This window comes from Tyto alba, unplaced genomic scaffold (assembly GCF_018691265.1).
Source record: "Tyto alba isolate M040663 unplaced genomic scaffold, T.alba_DEE_v4.0 Super-Scaffold_8, whole genome shotgun sequence".
Lineage (NCBI taxonomy): Eukaryota > Metazoa > Chordata > Aves > Strigiformes > Tytonidae > Tyto > Tyto alba.
The window spans coordinates 23,703,958-23,720,494 of NW_024881329.1; the positions used below are offsets into that span (position 1 = coordinate 23,703,958).

At 68.7% G+C, this 16,537-nt stretch overlaps 2 protein-coding genes across 8 annotated transcripts in view; both read right to left on the reverse strand.

The window, feature by feature from the left end:
• Positions 1–247: 247 nt before the first annotated feature.
• On the reverse strand, positions 248–8,507 carry ANKRD35 (ankyrin repeat domain 35). Its single transcript, XM_042784688.1, has 12 exons — positions 7,916–8,507; positions 6,557–6,687; positions 6,374–6,462; positions 6,015–6,079; positions 5,362–5,419; positions 5,174–5,244; positions 4,969–5,075; positions 3,971–4,092; positions 2,295–3,859; positions 705–794; positions 561–626; positions 248–372 (listed from the first exon to the last, which is right to left on the reverse strand). The coding sequence occupies exons 1-12, from the start codon at positions 7,952–7,954 to the stop codon at positions 313–315; spliced, it is 2,463 nt and encodes an 820-aa protein (XP_042640622.1). The 5' UTR covers positions 7,955–8,507; the 3' UTR covers positions 248–312.
• A 22-nt stretch (positions 8,508–8,529) lies between these two features.
• The window catches only part of ARHGEF2 (Rho/Rac guanine nucleotide exchange factor 2), a 28,071-nt gene continuing 20,063 nt past the window's right edge, over positions 8,530–16,537 (reverse strand). For 6 of the 7 annotated variants that reach the window (XM_042784629.1, XM_042784628.1, XM_042784633.1 and 3 more), the window contains 15 exons: positions 16,190–16,440; positions 15,972–16,097; positions 15,555–15,672; positions 15,178–15,435; positions 13,639–13,715; positions 13,371–13,540; positions 13,157–13,224; positions 12,429–12,620; positions 12,227–12,322; positions 12,061–12,128; positions 11,911–11,952; positions 11,759–11,809; positions 10,474–10,848; positions 9,329–9,518; positions 8,530–9,234 (listed from right to left, as the gene is read on the reverse strand). In XM_042784629.1, the coding sequence (XP_042640563.1) occupies positions 9,149–9,234; positions 9,329–9,518; positions 10,474–10,848; positions 11,759–11,809; positions 11,911–11,952; positions 12,061–12,128; positions 12,227–12,322; positions 12,429–12,620; positions 13,157–13,224; positions 13,371–13,540; positions 13,639–13,715; positions 15,178–15,435; positions 15,555–15,672; positions 15,972–16,097; positions 16,190–16,440 (2,168 nt within the window). In that variant the 3' untranslated portion in view covers positions 8,530–9,148. The remainder of the gene's footprint in view (positions 9,235–9,328; positions 9,519–10,473; positions 10,849–11,758; positions 11,810–11,910; positions 11,953–12,060; positions 12,129–12,226; positions 12,323–12,428; positions 12,621–13,156; positions 13,225–13,370; positions 13,541–13,638; positions 13,716–15,177; positions 15,436–15,554; positions 15,673–15,971; positions 16,098–16,189; positions 16,441–16,537) is intronic. The other variant, XM_042784630.1, reaches the window with a different exon arrangement.

A 16,537-nucleotide genomic window follows, 5' to 3' on the forward strand; every position in this document is an offset into this window, starting at 1 on the left:
TGTGGATTTAGTCCTGTATGGGACTGGTCCTGTGTGGGGGCTGGGGCCGTACGGAGCTGGTGCTCTATGGGGCTGGTCCAGTATGGGGCTGGTGCCGTACAGGGACCCGTCCTGACCCGCCGTCTGCGCAGGCCCCAGCGCCCCCCAACCCCCCCCAGCCCTCCCGTACCCCGCTGGGGCAGGACCCCCCGCCGGCCCCCCCCCACCCCTCCCAGCACAAACCCAGCTGGGCTGGGGGACACACACGCAGCATTTCCAGTTTAATGGCTTTTTGGGGGGGGGGGGGAACGGGACCGGCACCAATCCTGCCCCTCACTCCTCCGTCCGCAGGATCCGCAGCAGCATGGCGTGCACCCCCTCGTCCATGAACCCCTGCGGGGAGGAGAGCTTTGCGGTGGGGTCGCACCCAGCCCCCCCACACCCCCCCTAAGGGGGACACGAAGCCGGTGCCAGGCTCCAAATTTATATTTTCCAGCGCTGAAGCCAAAATTGTGTGTGTGTGAGTGTGTCCCCCCCCCACCTCCAGGTCACCCCGCAGCGAGGGGGACGCGGGGTCCCACCTGGGCAGCGTTGAGCAGGTGGGTCCTGTAGACGGCTACGACGTCCCGGTGGTTTTTCTGCTGGACCTGGGGGGGGGGGGGGGAGAGAAGGAGGTGGGACGGGTGACGGGGCGACGGCGGGTGACGCCGGGTGCTGGCACCCACCTCGAGCTGGAGCTGGAGCCGGGCGCTCTGGCTGCGCAGCCCCAGCACCTCCGCCGACAGCTTCTCCGTCTCCGCCAGCAGCTTCTTCATCTGGGGAGGGGGGACCGGGGGAGAAGGGGGGGGGGGACACAAACTCGGGGTGCTGGTGGGGACCGGACGGTCCCTGTCGCACCCCGGGGGGGTTTGTCCCGTTGGTTCCCATCTTTGTCCCCTGTCCCACCCCCCCCAGCCTCCCGGATTCGGCTGGGAGGTGGACTCGGGTGGGGGGGAAGCTCCCAGAGGTCCTGGGCAGCCCCCCAGCCCCCCAAACCCGGCTCCCCTGGGGGTGTCGGGGTGGTGAAACGCTGGGGCAGGGGCGAGGGGTGATGGGGGGAGCGGTGGGAGGGGGCCGGTGATGGGGACAGATATGGGAGGGGGCCGGCGATGGGGAGAGGGTGGCAGTGGGGACAGCAGTGGGACAGGGACGGTGATGGGGCCAGTGGTGGGGACGGTGAGGGAAAGGGGATGGCGATGGGGACAGTGATGGGGACAATGATGGGAAGGGGATGGCAATGGGACGGGGACAGCGATGGGGACAGTGATGGGAAGGGGATGGCAATGGGAGGGGGACAGTGATGGGGACAGTGATGGGAGGGCAACAGCAATGGGGACATCAGTGGGAAGAGTGATGGGAAGGGGACAATGATGGGAAGGGGATGGTGATGGGAGGGGGACAGTGATGGGGACAGTGATGGGAAGGGGACAGTGATGGGGGCAGTGATGGGGACAATGATGGGAAGGGGATGGCGATGGGAAGGGGACAGTGATGGGGACAGATATGGGAGGAGGACAGCGATGGGGACAGTGACAGGAAGAGGATAGCGATGGGAAGGCAACAGTGATGGGGACAGTGATGGGAGGGGAACAGCAATGGGGACATCAGTGGGAAGAGTGATGGGAAGGGGACAATGATGGGAAGGGGATGGTGATGGGAGGGGGACAGTGATGGGGACAGATATGGGAGGAGGACAGCAATGGGGACAGCAGTGGGAAGGAGGTGGCGATGGGAACAGGAATGGGAAGGGGACAGTGATGGGGACAGCGATGGGAAGGGGACAGTGATAGGGACAGTGATGGGAAGGGGACAGTGATGGGGACAGTGATGGGGACAATGGTGGGAAGGGGATGGCAATGGGACGGGGACAGTGATGGGGACAGATATGGGAGGAGGACAGATATGGGGACAGCAGTGGGAAGGAGGTGGCGATGGGAACAGGAATGGGAAGGGGACAGTGATGGGGACAGTGATGGGAAGGGGACAGTGATGGGGACAGTGATGGGGACAATGATGGGAAAGGGACAATGATGGGGACAATGATGGGGACAGTGATGGGGACAGTGATGGGAAGGGGACAGTGATGGGGACAGTGATGGGAAGGGGGTGGCGATGGGGACAGCGATGGGAAGGGGACAGTGATGGGGGCAGTGATGGGGACAATGATGGGAAGGGGACAGTGATGGGGACAGTGATGGGAAGGGGACAGTGACAGCGATGGGAAGGGGACCGTGTCCGGTGCTGGCAAGGGGCCGGTGCCCCCGGCCAGCGCTCACCTTCCCCTCCTTGTCCCGGCAGGCCCTGGCCAGCTCGCCCGCCCGGGCCCGCAGGTCGCCCACGCTCTGCTCCAGCCCGGCCGCCTTCTCCCGCAGCTCCCACGCCTCCCGCTCCCGCTCGGCCGCCCGGGCCACCGCCGCCTCCTTCTCCCGCTTCTCCTCGGCCGCCGCCGCCCGCCAGCGCCCGGCCTCGGCCCCCGGCCGCTCCCCGGGCAGCTCCCGGCCGCGCAGCTCCGCGGCGACGCCGGCGACCCGCTCCAGCGCCCGCCCCACGCCGGGACCCGGCCCCGGCCCCAGCTCCTCCGCCAGTTCGCCCAGCGCATCCTCCAGCTCGCCCGCCAGCCCAGCCCCGGCGTCCCGGCGGGTACCGTCGCCCTCCATCTCCGCAACGAGCTGCAAGGCCTCGTGCTGGGACCTCACCAGCCCGTCCAGCTTGCGCTGCAGCTCCCGCAGGACGTCGGCGCCGGCGTCGCCAGCCGCCTCCCGCGCCCGCTCGCCCACCCCGTCCCGCAGCGCCGCCAGCTCCCGCCGCTGCCCCGCCAGCCTCCGCCGCAGCCTCGCCGCCTCCTCCCGCTCGGCCGCCAGCGCCTGGGCCAGGGCGGCCGTTCCGGAACTTTCCGTCACCGGTTCGGCGCCGGGCTCCCGTTCCCGCAGCGCCCGCAGCTCCTCCTGCAGCCGCTCCCGCTCGCGCCCCAGCCGGGCCAGCTCCCCCAGGAGCGACCCGTTGTTCTCCTTCAGCTCCAGCACCTCCCTCTCCAAACTCCCACCCTCCTTCGGCGGCTCCTCTCGGCTTTTCCCACCCTGAGCCGGCTCCGTGCCGTTCACCGAGCACCGGCAAGGTGCCGCCCCGGCGAGCGGCCGCCCCGGCGCCCGCCGGAGTTTCGCCAAGAGGGCACGGGATCCTCCGAGCATCTTGGCGTGGGTCTCGTCGGCGCGGCTCAGCGTCTGCTCCAGCCCCACCGCCAGCTTCTCCCAGGCGGCCAAGCTCCTCCGGACGGCGTCGGCCGACACCACCTCGTAGTGCAGTTTGCTCCGCAGAGCTTCCTCCACCTCCCTCCGCAGCCCCTTGCTGCGGGTGAAGGCGCTCGCCTTCGCCGCCCGCATTTTGGCACACTCGTCCCCCAGCCAGGCCAGGAACGGGGCCAGCTCCGGTGCCGCGGCATCGCCGTTGAGCTGGTCTCCTCTGTCCTCTTCCTCGGCCATCATCCTCTTCCTCAGCTCCCCCACGTGCTGGGCCAGGAGGGCCAGGCAGGCGCCGTCCTCATCCTCCGTCCCGTCCCCGGCTCCGCGCGCGGGCAGGAGCCGCGCCAGCTCCCGCACCCGCTGCCGGATGCCGGCGGCGGCGGCCGCCAGCCGCTCGCATTCCTGCGTCTTCCTCGCCAGCCGCTCCTGCAGCCGCCGCACCCGCCGGGCATCGCCCCCGGCCTGCTGCTCTCCATCCCCCTCCTCCTCCTCCTCCTCCTCCTCCTCCTCCTCCTCCTCCTCCTCGCTGTCGCTGCCCGGGGTCCCCTCTCCCTGGCTTCCCACCTGCGGCTCAGGGTCCCCGGCACAGCCGGTGCCGTTCTCTGCCAGGAGGAAAAGAAGCAATCCCCTTTTTCCCTTTTTTCCCCTAAACCAAGCAGCCGGGCGAGGCCGGCCGGGCGGTGGAGGGTGGCGGGTGGCGGGTGGGGACTCACCTCCCCCCCCGCCGCGGGTGCCGCGGTGCCAGGGGTCCTCGTCCCCCACGGCTGCCCCGTGGCGCAGCAGCAGCTCGGCCGACTCCAGGCTGCCGTGCTCGCAGGCCAGCGTCAGGGCGGTCCTGCGGGAGCGGTGGCACGGCGGCGCAATGATCGAGTGGCACGGTGACATGATGGCGTGGTGGCACAGTGCCAGAATGGCGCGATGGCCCGGTGACACAACGGCCCGGTGGCACAATGGCACGGTGACATGGTGGCACAGTGACTTGATGGCATTGTGGCACAGTGGCAGAATGACACGATGGCACGGTGACACAATGGCACGGTGACATGGTGGCACAGTGGCATGGTGGCACAGGGACATGATGGCAGTGTGGCACGGTGACACAATGGCCCGGTGGCACAATGGCACAGTGACATGGTGGCACAATGGCACAGTGGCATGGTGGCACAATGGCACAGTGGCATGGTGGCACAGTGACTTGATGGCATTGTGGCACAGTGGCAGAATGGCATGATGGCACGGTGACACAATGGCACGGTGACACAATGGCACGGTGGCACAGTGGCATAGCAGCACAATGGCACAGTGATACGGTGGCCCAGTGGCACAATGGCTCGGTGACATGCTGTCACGCTGGCACAGTGGCACAGTGACATGGTGGCACAGTGACGTGATGGCATTGTGGCACAGTGGCAGAATGACGCGATGGCATGGTGGCACGGTGACATGGTGGCACGATGGCCCAGGTCCCTCCCCGCTCCCCGGGGACCGCTCTCGGCAGCGGTGACTTTCCACGGACCCGGGGGGGCCCTTGGGGACAGGGGACACTGCCACAGCTGCCCTTGCACGGGGCCCCTCCGGCGTCCCCACGGAGCAGAGCCACGGCGCCATCTCCCCGGGCATGGGGGGGGCAGAGCAGAGACACACCTCCCCCCCCCCCCCCGTCACCCCCAAATTGCCCCACAAGCGTCCCCCTGTCCCCACGGCCACTCACCTCTTGTCCTTGTCAGCCAGGTTGGGGGTGGCCCCTCGCTGCAGGAGCTGGGCACAGACGGCAGCGTGGTTCCCCCGCGCCGCCAGCATCAGGGGGGTCTGCCCGTGCTGGGGGGGGAGGGGGGGACACGAGGCACCCGTCAGCCTCTCCCCCCACCCTCCGTGTCCCCCCCCTGTTGTCCCGTCCCCCCCCCATCCCCACTCACCACATCGGTGACATCCAGGAGGGCCTCGTGGTCGCAGAGCAGCAGCACGCTGGAGGCACAGCCCGAGGAGGCTGGGGGGGGGGCTGTGTCAGCAGGGGGGGCGATCCAGCTCGGGGGGGTCACACCCACACCCCACCCCACCACCCCCCCCCCCAAATCCCAGCCCAGTTTGGGCCCCCAGCTCTCACCAGCCCAGTGCAGGGGGGTTCGGTTCTGCCCGTCCACGTGGTTCTCGTTGGCACCGTGCTGGGGGGGCGGGGGGGGGGGACACACAGCGGGCAGGGACCCTCCCCGAGACCGGGCGTCCCGCCCTGCCCCCCCCCCAGCCCTCTGCCCATCCTCATCCTCACCCCTGTCCCCATCCTTATCCCTATCTTCATCCCTACCCCCACCCCCAGCTCCATCCTCCTCCTCTTCTGCATCCTCGTCCCCACCCTCACCCCACCCTTGTCCCCATCTTTGTCCCCGTCCTTGTCCCCGGCCCTGTCCTCATCCCCATCCTTATCTTCACCCCTACCCCCACCCCCAGCTCCATCCTCCTCTTCCTCTGCATCCTCGTCCCACCCTCAACCCCACCTTTGTCTCTACCCTTGTCCCCGTCTTTGTCCTCGTCCTTGTCCCCATCCCCATCCTCATCCCCACCCTCGTCCCCATCCCTGTCCCCATCCTTATCCCTATCTTCAACCCTACCCCCACCCCCCGCTCCATCCTCCTCCTCTTCTGCACCCTCATCCCCACCCTCACCCCCACCCTCATCCCCACCCTCACCCCCACCCTCATCCCCACCCTCGTCCCCACCCTCGTCCCCACCCTCGTCCCCACCCTTGTCCCCACCCCGTACCTGCAGCAGGACCTTGACGCACTGGGGCTGGCAGGAGATGGTGGCCAGATGCAGAGCGGTGCTGCCTGCAAGAGACCAGCGGGCTGGGGACACTGGGGGGACCCCCCCCCCGCCCCAGGGGACATCTCACCTTGGGGACATCCCCCCTGCCATGTCAGGACAGGGTGCCACCCCGGGGCTCGGTGCCTTGGGGTGCAGGTTTGGGGTACAGGTTTGGGGTGCAGGTTTGGGGTACACTCAGCCCTTCGCCACCACCCAGAAGGGACACGGGGACAGGACCCTGTCCCAGCTCAGCCCTGTCCCTGTCCGTCCCCCCCCCCCCTTCCCCGGGGGGGTCCCCACGGGGGTCCCCAATTTACCGTCATCGTTCTTCTCATTAATGGGGGCCCCGTGGGCCAGCAGCAGCCTCAGGCACTCGGTGAGACCCTTGGACGCAGCCAGGTGGAAGCTGGGGGAGCGCGAGAGGTGGCTGTGACCCATGTCCCCATCCCCTCGGGGACCCCCCCCGGGTGTGTGTGTGTCCCCCCCCCGGGCTGACGTACGCGGACTGCCCCACGGCGTTGAGCTTGGCGGGCCGGGCGGTTTTGCGGGAGGCGAGGGCGGCCACCCTGCCCACGTCACCCTTCTCCACCGCTTCCAAAAGCTTCTGGTCCTGCTTGTTCCAGCTCTCGACCTGGGGGGGGGTGTGGGGCAGCTCTGGGGGGGCTGCAGGGATGGGCACCCCCCCCCGCCTCCCTGCCCCGCGGGCAGCCAGGGGAAACTGAGGCACAAACTCCCCAGGTAGAAGGCCCACGGCGGAGGCGGCGGTTTGGGGCTGACCTTTCTGTTGAGACGTGCCCCACTCCCCCCCCAGCGCCTCCCCCCGCGGTGGCGCGGAGCCCCCCCCCCCCCCGGCCTCAGTTTCCCCATTGCCAGGGTGCTCCGGCAGGGACGGGGCGCTGGGGACCCCGAGCCCCCGCGCAGCCCGGCCCTGGGTGCTGTTGGCCGGGGAGGCTGAGGCGAGGCCGGAGCGTGTCCCTGCCTGCGCCCGCCCGGCGGGTTCGGCGGGATCCCACGGGGCGGGACTGGGGCTGGGACTGGGATTGAGGCCGGCGCTGGGATCGGGATCGGGATCGGGATCGCAGCTGGTGTCGGGAACGGGACTGGTATCGGGACTGGGACTGGGATCGCAGCTGGGATTGGGATCGGGATCGCAGCTGGTGTCGGGAACGGGACTGGGATCGGGATTGCAGCTGGGATCGGGTCTGGGACTGGTATCGGGACTGGGATCGGGATCGGGATCGCAGCTGGTGTCGGGACTGGGATCGGGATCGGGACTGGGATCGGGATCGGGACTGGGATCGCAGCTGGTGTCAGGACTGGGATCGGGACTGGGATCGGGATCGCAGCTGGTATCGGGAATGGGACTGGGATCGGGATCGGGACTGGGACTGGGATTGCAACCGGTATTGGATTGGGACCAGGATTCGTAGCTGGTATCGGGAATGGGACTGGGATTGGGACTGGGACTGCAGCCAGCATCGGGACTGGGATTGGGACCAGGATCGCAGCTGGTATCGGGACTGGGACTGGGATCGGGACTGGGACTGGGATCGCAGCTGGTATCGGGACTGGGATCGCAGCCGGCACTGGAGCCAGGATCGGGGCCAGGGCGGCAGCGGGGCAGGACCGGCGCTGAGCACCGGGGCTGGATGGGGCCGGCTGGCAGCGGGGAGGGGGGGGACACACACAGCACCCCCCGGGCAGCGCGGCAGCACCCATGGGTGCTCGCAGGGCTCCGAGGCTGGGTGCTCCCCCCACCCACGGGGGCGGGGGGGGGAATCCCGCACCCCGGGCCAGGCTGGGGGTGTCCCCCCCCCGGGGTGTGTGTGTGTGGGGGGGGGGGGGGGGCCGGGACTCACCGCCACCTGCGAGCTGGAGCAGGAGAACATCCGCTTCATGGTGGCCGGGGGGGGGTCCCCAGGCCCCCTACCCCCCGCCGGGTGGGTGCGGGTGTGGGTGCCACGAGCGTCAGAGGCGTGTGGGTGCGGGCGCCTTGGGTGCGCGTCCTCCGCCCCGTCACCTCCCCACGCCCGGGGGGGGGAGCAGGGGGGGTGGCTTGTCCCGTCACCTCCCCGGGGACCTCCCGCTCGTGAGAGTGTGTGTGGAGGGGGGGGGGGGTGAGGGTGGAAGGAAACACCCCCCCCCACTTTGGGTGCCCATCACCCTGGCCTCGGGCAGCCTGCTGAGAACGGACACGCTCAGCTCACCCCTGAGGGGACAACACGCGGAGAGGCTGGGGACGTGGGACAGACTGGGGGGGGGGGGGCGGGGACGGACAGACAGACAGACACTGCTGTCCCCCCCGGGGGGGTGCAGACAGCGACGGACGCAGGTGTGGGGCTGAGACCCGGCGCGCTCGTCGCACTGCTGAGACCCCATGTACTCAGTGCATGACATAGCCCCTGCCCGCAGCCCTCCCTCTCCCCCCCAGCCCCCCCCCCGCAGTTTGGGTCCAAACTGGTCTTTTAAATTATTTTTCAATTTTTTTGTTGTTGTTTTTCTTCTTTTCCTTCTTTTTTTTTTTTTTTTTTTTTTACAGTTAAACCGAAGGGAACCAACCAACCGATTAAAACCACCTGCCGTGGGCCCCCCCCCCCCCGCGCCCAGGACAGCCCCCCAAAACCAAGGCGGCGGGGGGGGGGCACACACGAGCTTTGGTAGAGACAGGCTCACCCCCACTGGGGATGTCACTGCTGCCCTGGGGGGAGACAAAAAAGGGGGGGGGGGGCACATCCTGCCCAGTGCTGGGACAGACCAGGACCGCCCCCCCTCGCCCTCCCCCTCCCAGCCGCCTCCTCCCACCCCAAGACAACAAAATAAATAAATAAATGAGAGCGGAGACGGGAGGGGGGGACACACACACACGGGTCCCAAACCACTGCTCAACCCCCCCCCCACCCCCCCCCGCCACCACCCGGGGGGGGGGCACAGGACCCCCCCCAGCCCCATAAAGGTCCCAGGGGAATAGCAGCTCCCCCAAAACCTCCCCCTCCCCCCACTGCTGGATCCTGCCCCCCGCATCATTGTGCAGGGTGGGGGGGGGGTGGTTTGGGGGTGCTGGGGGGGCCACGGGGGGGGGCTGGAGCCGGTCCCTAACTGTCCGAGGAGCCCCCGTCACCCTCCTTCAGCTCCTGGCTGCTCTCCACCTCCTCGGGGATATCCTGCATCCTCAGGAAATCTATGGGAAAACACAGGGTTAATCCACACCCCCTCCATGAGAAAAGGGGGTCCCCCTGCCCGCCCCCCCCCACCCCGAAACCCTGGGGCCCCACCTCGGGGGCTGGCGGGGGGGGAGTGGTGGCTCCCCAAAGCCTCGTCCTCCAGGAGCGCGTCCAGGGGGTCGTCGCCCTCCCGCAGCCGGTCGGGATCGGCCCCCCGGTAATCCAGCTGGTCGCGGGGGCAGGGGGCGAAGGCGGGGTGGTGGTAGGAGAGGCTGGCGGGGTGGGGGCCGTGGCTCAGCTGCTGAGAGGGGGGCGAGAGGGGGGGGGGGGGGGGGAGGTCAGGCCTGAGCCCCTGTGCCCCCCCCCCCCACCCCCCCGCCAAGAGGTGGGGGCTGAGGCCAGACACACTCATGTCATGGATGAGCACGCCCTTCCCTCCGCCCTCCAACCTCCCCACAGCCCAAACCTGGCCCGGCTGAGGCCGGGTGCACTCGTGTCATGCACAAGGGTATCTTCCTTTAAACCCGGGCGGGCTGAGGCCGGATGCATTTGTGTCACGCATGAATGCATCTTCCCCCCGCCCCTAGCCCCCCCTTCCCCTAAACCTGGGTGGGCTGAGGCCGGATACATTCATGTCATGCATGAGCACATCTTCCCCCCCCCCCAGTCCCCACCCTGGGGCAGGCTGAGGCTGGAGACACTCACGTCATGCATGAACCCCCTTTCCTCTAAAACCTGGGCAGGCTGAGGCTGGACATACTCATGCCATGCATGAGCCCCTCTTCCCCCCCCAAGCCCCTACTCGGGGCGGGCTGAGGCCGGACACACTCATGCCATGCATGAGCACATCTTTCCCCCGCCAGGTCCCCACCCCGGGGCAGGCTGAGGCTGGACACACTCATGTCATGAGTGAGCCACCTTCCCTCTGTAGTGGGCTGAGGCCAGAACACACTCATGCCATGCATGAGCCCACCTTTCCCCTCACCCCAGTGGGCTGAGGCTGGACACACTCATGTCATGAATGAGCCCATCTTCCCCCCCCCTCCGGGCTGAGGCCAGACACACTCATGCCATGAATGAGCCCATGTTCCCAGCACCACCCCCCGGCAGGCTGAGGCCTGACACACACTCATGCCATGAATGAGCCCATGTTCCCAGCACCACCCCCGGCAGGCTGAGGCCTGACACACACTCATGCCATGAGTGAGCCCATGTTCCCCGCCGCGGGCACACCCCTCCGTGTCCCCCCCCGCTACCTGCGGCGGGGTGAAGCTGAGGTAAAGCGCGTCCCCGGCCGGCAGGCTCCTCCGCCGCGGGTCCCCGCCGCGCCGCCCGCGGGCCCCCCCGTCCTGCCGCCGCGCCTCGCGCAGCTCCCGCTCCAGCCGCGCGCGCTGCTGCTCGCTGTCGCGCAGCCGCGCCTCCAGCGCCGCCGCCTCCTGCGCGCGCTCCTGGCAGAGCTGCCGGCACCGGCCCAGCTCCTCCTGCACCAGCGCGTGCTGCCGCTGCAGCAGCGCCAGCTCCGAGGCCGCCTCGCTCGGGGGGGGCCCGGCCGAGCCGCCCCGCGCCGGCGGCTGCTCCGGCCCCTCCTGCCGCTGCAGCTCCAGCAGCGTGTCCCGCTGACTCAGCGCCGCCTGGGGGGGGGGGTCCAGTTAGGGGGGGAGGCAGGGGGGGGTCCAGTTAGGGGGGGTGGATGGGGGTTCGGGGATGGACATAGTATGGGGGGTGGAGGTGGGCAGGGGGGTGCAAGCGGGGGGGGTATCCAGTTAGGGGGGTGCGGGCGGGGGGGGATCCAGTTAGGGGGGGAGGCAGGGGGGGGTCCAGTTAGGGGGGTGCGGGCGGGGGGGGTATCCAGTTAGGGGGGGAGGCAGAGGGGGGTATACAGCTAGGGGGGGAGGCAGGGGGGGGGTATCCAGTTAGGGGGGGAGGCAGGGGGGTGGATGGGGGTTCGGGGATGGACATAGTATGGGGGGTGGATGTGGGCAGGGGGGTGCAGGCGGGGGGGGGTATCCAGTTAGGGGGGTGCGGGCGGGGGGGGGTCCAGTTAGGGGGGTGCAGGCGGGGGGGGTATCCAGCTAGGGGGGTGCAGGCAGGGGGGGGGGTCCAGTTAGGGGGGTGCGGGCGGGGGGGTGGATGGGGGTTCGGGGATGGACATAGTATGGGGGGTGGAGGTGGGCAGGGGGGTGCTGGCAAGGGGGTGTACCCAGTTAGGGGGGTGGGCAGGGGGATGGATGTTCTATGGCATGGGGGTCGTAGGTGGGTGGGGGGTGGATGTGGGCAGGGGGTGCAGGCAGGGGGGTGGATCTAGTTAGGGGGGTGGGCAGGGGGTGGAGGTGGGTGTGGGGTTTGTAGGTAGGGGGGTGTAGGCAGGCAGGTGTATGTGGTGTGGGTGGGGGTGTATGGGGGGGGCAGGCAGGGCGTGCGGGCAGAGAGATGGATGTAGGTGGGGGGAGTAGGCAGGGGGGGTGTATGTGGGCAGGGGGTGCAGGTGGGGGGGGGGGGGCCATCTTGTGCCCCCCCCCTCTCCCCGCAGCTGGTCCCAACCTGGAGCCCGTGCAGGAGGCTGTAGAGGTTCACCAGCCGCTGGTTGATCTCCTGGGGAGCAGAGGACGGGCCGGTGAACCCCTGGGGAAACTGAGGCACGCTGGCGCAGCGGGGAGGGGGCCGGCTCCACCCCCCCTGCCCCCCCCCCTTACCTCCTGGGGTACCCGCTGCAGGAGCTGGTTACCGTTCCCATCCTACCAAGAGAGACCAGTGACACCACGGTGGCCCCGGCCCGGGATGAGGGTGTCCCCTCGCCCCCCCCACACCCCCGGCAGTGTGTGTCCCCCCCCCGCCGCGCTCACCCGCTGCCCGGCATCCGAATCGGCCCTGCAAAACTCCAGGGAACCGTTGAAGCTGCCGGCATCACCGTCTGCAGGGAGAGGTGGGGGGGAGGGTGTGGTGTGTGAGCCCCACTGCAGTTCTGGGGGACCCCCCGGCCAGGCGCAGCCCCTGGCCCCCCCCCCTTACTGCTGGTGCTGGGGCTGGGGCAGCTCTCGGCCTCGGCGAGGTTATTCTGGTCCCGGTCGCGTCCGGCGCCTGTGAATATCTCCTTCAGGCACTCCACTGCGGGGAAAACGCGGGGTGAGCCCCACGCCGTGGCAGGGACCCCAGCCCAGCCCCGTGCCTCAGTTTCCCCATCCAGAGCATCGGCATCCCGGAGCGGCCGTACCTTCCCGGATGGCGTCGTGCATCAGTTTTTCCCCTCGGGCTCCCTCCGCCGAGTCAGAGTGGAAGAGGGAGCGGGGGGCCAGGGTGGGCGAGGTCTCCTCGCAGCCGCTGGCCAGGGCCAGCATGTCGGCGAAGAGCCCCACCTTCTCCTCCAGCAGCGCCGTGATCTTCCGATCGTGTTGCAGGATACGGTCTGCGGGACGGGGAGGATGAGGAGGGACGGGGGGGATGAGGAGGGACGGGGAGGATGAGGAGGGATGGGGGGGATGAGGAGGGACGGGGGGGATGAGGAGGGACGGGGGGATGAGGAGGGACGGGGGGGATGAGGGGGATGAGGAGGGATGGGGAGGGATGGGGAGGATGAGGGGGATGAGGAGGGATGGGGAGGGACGGGGGGGGATGAGGAGGGACGGGGGGGATGAGGAGGGACGGGGGGGATGAGGAGGGATGGGGAGGATGAGGAGGGACGGGGGGAGATGAGGAGGGACGGGGGAGATGAGGGATGGGGGGGATGAGGAGGGACGGGGGAGATGAGGGGGATGAGGAGGATGAGGAGGGACGGGGGGGATGAGGAGGGATGGGGAGGATGAGGGGGATGAGGAGGGATGGGGAGGATGAGGAGGGATGGGGAGGATGAGGGGGATGAGGAGGGATGGGGAGGATGAGGAGGGATGGGGGGGATGAGGAGGGATGGGGGGGGGTGGGGACCCCCGAGGCAGCAGCACCCACCTTTCAGCTTGCGCAAGGACGCTTCGATCTCCGTCTCGATCAGGGGAAAGTCCTGGCGGCTGGGGCAGCTGGAAAGGGGTGGGGGGGCTCAGAGCTGCGACCCCCCCCAACCCCATCGCACCGCATCCGCCCCTTCCCACCACCCGCATCCATCCCGCCGAGGCTCGGGGGATCCCTCCCCCCCCCCCCCCCCCCAAAAAAAAATCACACTCACAGGCTGACCGTCTGCTGGATGACCTTCATCCAGTTGTTGCGGTCGTCGCGGGAGGCGGCGTGGACCTCGTACATCTCCGGCGGCGCAGCGCTGATCAGGAACATCCCCTTCTCCTGGTTGGCGATGTCCCGCACGATGAGGTTTTGCAGGGAGATGACGGCCGGCTTGTCCTGCAGGACCGGGGAAGGGGGGGACACGGCGTTGGAAGCCGGTGCTGGCCCAGCCGGGTGGGGGGGGCCGGGATGCTGGGGGGCAGGCGGCGGCTCACCAGCATGGGGAAGGTGTATTTCTGGTCCTTCTCTTGCAGGAAGATGAGGACGTCCGTCATCAGCAGCACCAGGACATCTGGGAGGGTGCGCAGGGACGGTGAGGTGCTGGAGGGGGGGGGGGGGGCGAAGCGGCGGCGTGGCCCACCCCACAGAGCCCCAGGGTGGCCCCCAAATTCGTCCGTGGAGGGTGAGAGCCGCCTGGCACCCCTGCACCTGGCACCCTGCCCCACAGGCATCCCCATGTCCCAGTACACCCATCCTATAGCACCCTGGTCTCCCATGCCCCGGCACCCCCATCCCACAGCACCCTGATCCCCCAGTATCCCCATGCCTGGGTATCCCCACCCCCTAATGCCCCAATGCCCCAGTATCCCCCCATCTCCCAGTACCCTGGTCCCCCAGTATCCCCATGCCTGGGTATCCCCTTCCCCTAACACCCTGGTCCCCCAGTATCCATCCCTACACCCTGGTCCCCCATCCCCCAGTACCCTGGTCCCCCAGTATCCCCATTCCCCGGTTCCCCCCATCCCCCAGCACCCCAGTCCCCCTGTATCCCCATTCCCCGGTTCCCCCCATCCCCCAGCACCCCGGTCCCCCAGTATCCCCATGCCTGGATATCCCCTTCCCCTAATACAGTGATCACCCAGTATCCCTACATCCTGGTCCCCCAGTATCCCCGTGCCCTGGCACCCCCATCCCACAGCACCCTGATCCCCCAGTTTCCCCATGCCTGGGTATCCCCTTCCCCTAACACCCTGGTCCCCCAGTATCCATCCCTACACCCTGGTCCCCCTGTATCCCCATTCCCCGGTTCCCCCCATCCCCCAGCACCCCGGTCCCCCAGTATCCCCATGCCTGGATATCCCCTTCCCCTAATACAGTGATCACCCAGTATCCCTACATCCTGGTCCCCCAGTATCCCCATGCCCCGGCACCCCCATCCCACAGCACCCTGGTCCCCCAGTATACCCATTCCCCGGTTCCCCCCATCCCCCTGCACCCCGGTCCCCCAATATACCCATTCCCCGAGTCTCCCCATCCCACAGCACCCCAGTCCCCCTGTATCCCCATTCCCCGGGTCTCCCCATCCCCCTGCACCCCGGTCCCCCAGTATCCCCATGCCTGGGTATCCCCTTCCCCTAACACCCTGGTCCCCCATCCCCCAGCACCCTGGTCCCCCAGTATCCCCATTCCCCAGGTCCCCCCATCCCCCAGCACCCCGGTCCCCCAATATCCCCATTCCCTGAGTCTCCCCATCCCACAGCACCCCAGTCCCCCTGTATCCCCATTCCCCGGGTCTCCCCATCCCCCTGCACCCCAGTCCCCCAGTATCCCCATGCCTGGGTATCCCCTTCCCCTAATACCATGATCACCCAGTATCCCTACATCCTGGTCCCCCGGTATCCCCATTCTCTGGGTCCCCCCGTTCCCCAGCACCCCGGTCCCCCAGTATCCCCACGCCCTGCCACCCCTGTCCCACAGCACCCTGGGCATCCCCATCCCCTGCTCCCCCCATTCCTCGGCGCCCCGCTCCCCACCTTTGAAGCGCCCGGCCGCCGTCTTCCACAGCATGCAGCCGCTGTGCACCAGCTTGCGCCGCAGCAGCTCGTCCTTGCCGAAAACGCCGGCGCGGCTCTCCCACGGCAGCTGCACCTTGGCGCGGCCGTCCACGCGCCGGTAGACGTCCCAGAGCCGCGCGTTCATCTCGCACGTGTGCACCTCCTCGTTGATGGCCGAGATCAGCTCCTTCACCAGCTTCAGCGCCCGCGACAGGTCCGCGGAGTCGCCCTCGTTGTCTGGGGTGAAGGGGTTGGGGTGGCGGGGAGAGGGGGGGACACGCATGTGGTGAGGGCTGGGAAGTGCCCTCCCCCCCCCCCCCCCCTCCAAAACGGGGGCCGCGGCGCCCGCCCGTCACCTTTGGAGTTCTTCAGGATGCGCTCGATGAGCACTGGGTACTTGGTGATCCTCTGCGTCACCAGCAAGATGCACTCAGGCACCCCGTGACGTCGGAGCAGCGGGGACCGCGTCATCCTCTGGCCGGGCGCAGGGAGGGGAGGAAGCACAGGGCACCCCGTTAGCAGCGGCTGGGGTGTGTGTGTGTGTGTGTGTGTCCCAGCCCCCCCGGGGGGGCTCACAACCACGTTAAGAGGCGTTAGGGAGAGACACGCAGTTGGGGAAACTGAGGCACGGGGTTGGCAGAGGGTCTTCCAGCAGGGCGCAAAGCCCAGAGCCTGCAGGGAGACCCCGACACCCATCGCAGGGGGGGGGTGGGGGGGGGTGGGGGTAGGGGGGGGATCCCCCCCGGCGCCGTGCAGGGACGGCGGGCGCTCACCCGGATGAACTGCTGGAAGCGCTTGTCGCGGGCAAGCAGGTCCTTGTACTCCTTGACGGCTTTGGTGTGCTTGCTGCAGAACTCGGAGTAGGCTTTCTTCAGCTGCTCCGCGCTGGCACCCGAAAACTTGCCCGGGGGGGTGACAAGGGGATGTCAGCCAGCCCATATCCCCCCCCCCCAGCATCAGCACCCACGGGCTCTGGTGGGCCCGTCCCCACCTGGTTGACGAGGATGTCCCCAAGGCGGTTGATGACGAAGTTCTTGTTGCTGTCGTGGGCCAGGGACTCCCTGCGGCGCTCCAGGAGCTGCGCCAGGAACCGCTCGTGGATCTGGCTCAGCTCGTCCACGCAGGGGAAGATCTTCTGCACCGTGCCGGGGTCCACCTGCAGCTCCTCCAGCATGGCCTTGCGGAACATGGTGGCCATGATCTTCAGCGTGCGGACGTGGTGGATCTCCGTCTGGATCAGCTCTGTGGCGGGGGGGGGGGGGGGTCAGGGGACAGCCACCCCCACCCCACCCCACCCGGGTCCCAGCCTGCTCTGTGCCGTGGGGACAGCCCCTCGCCC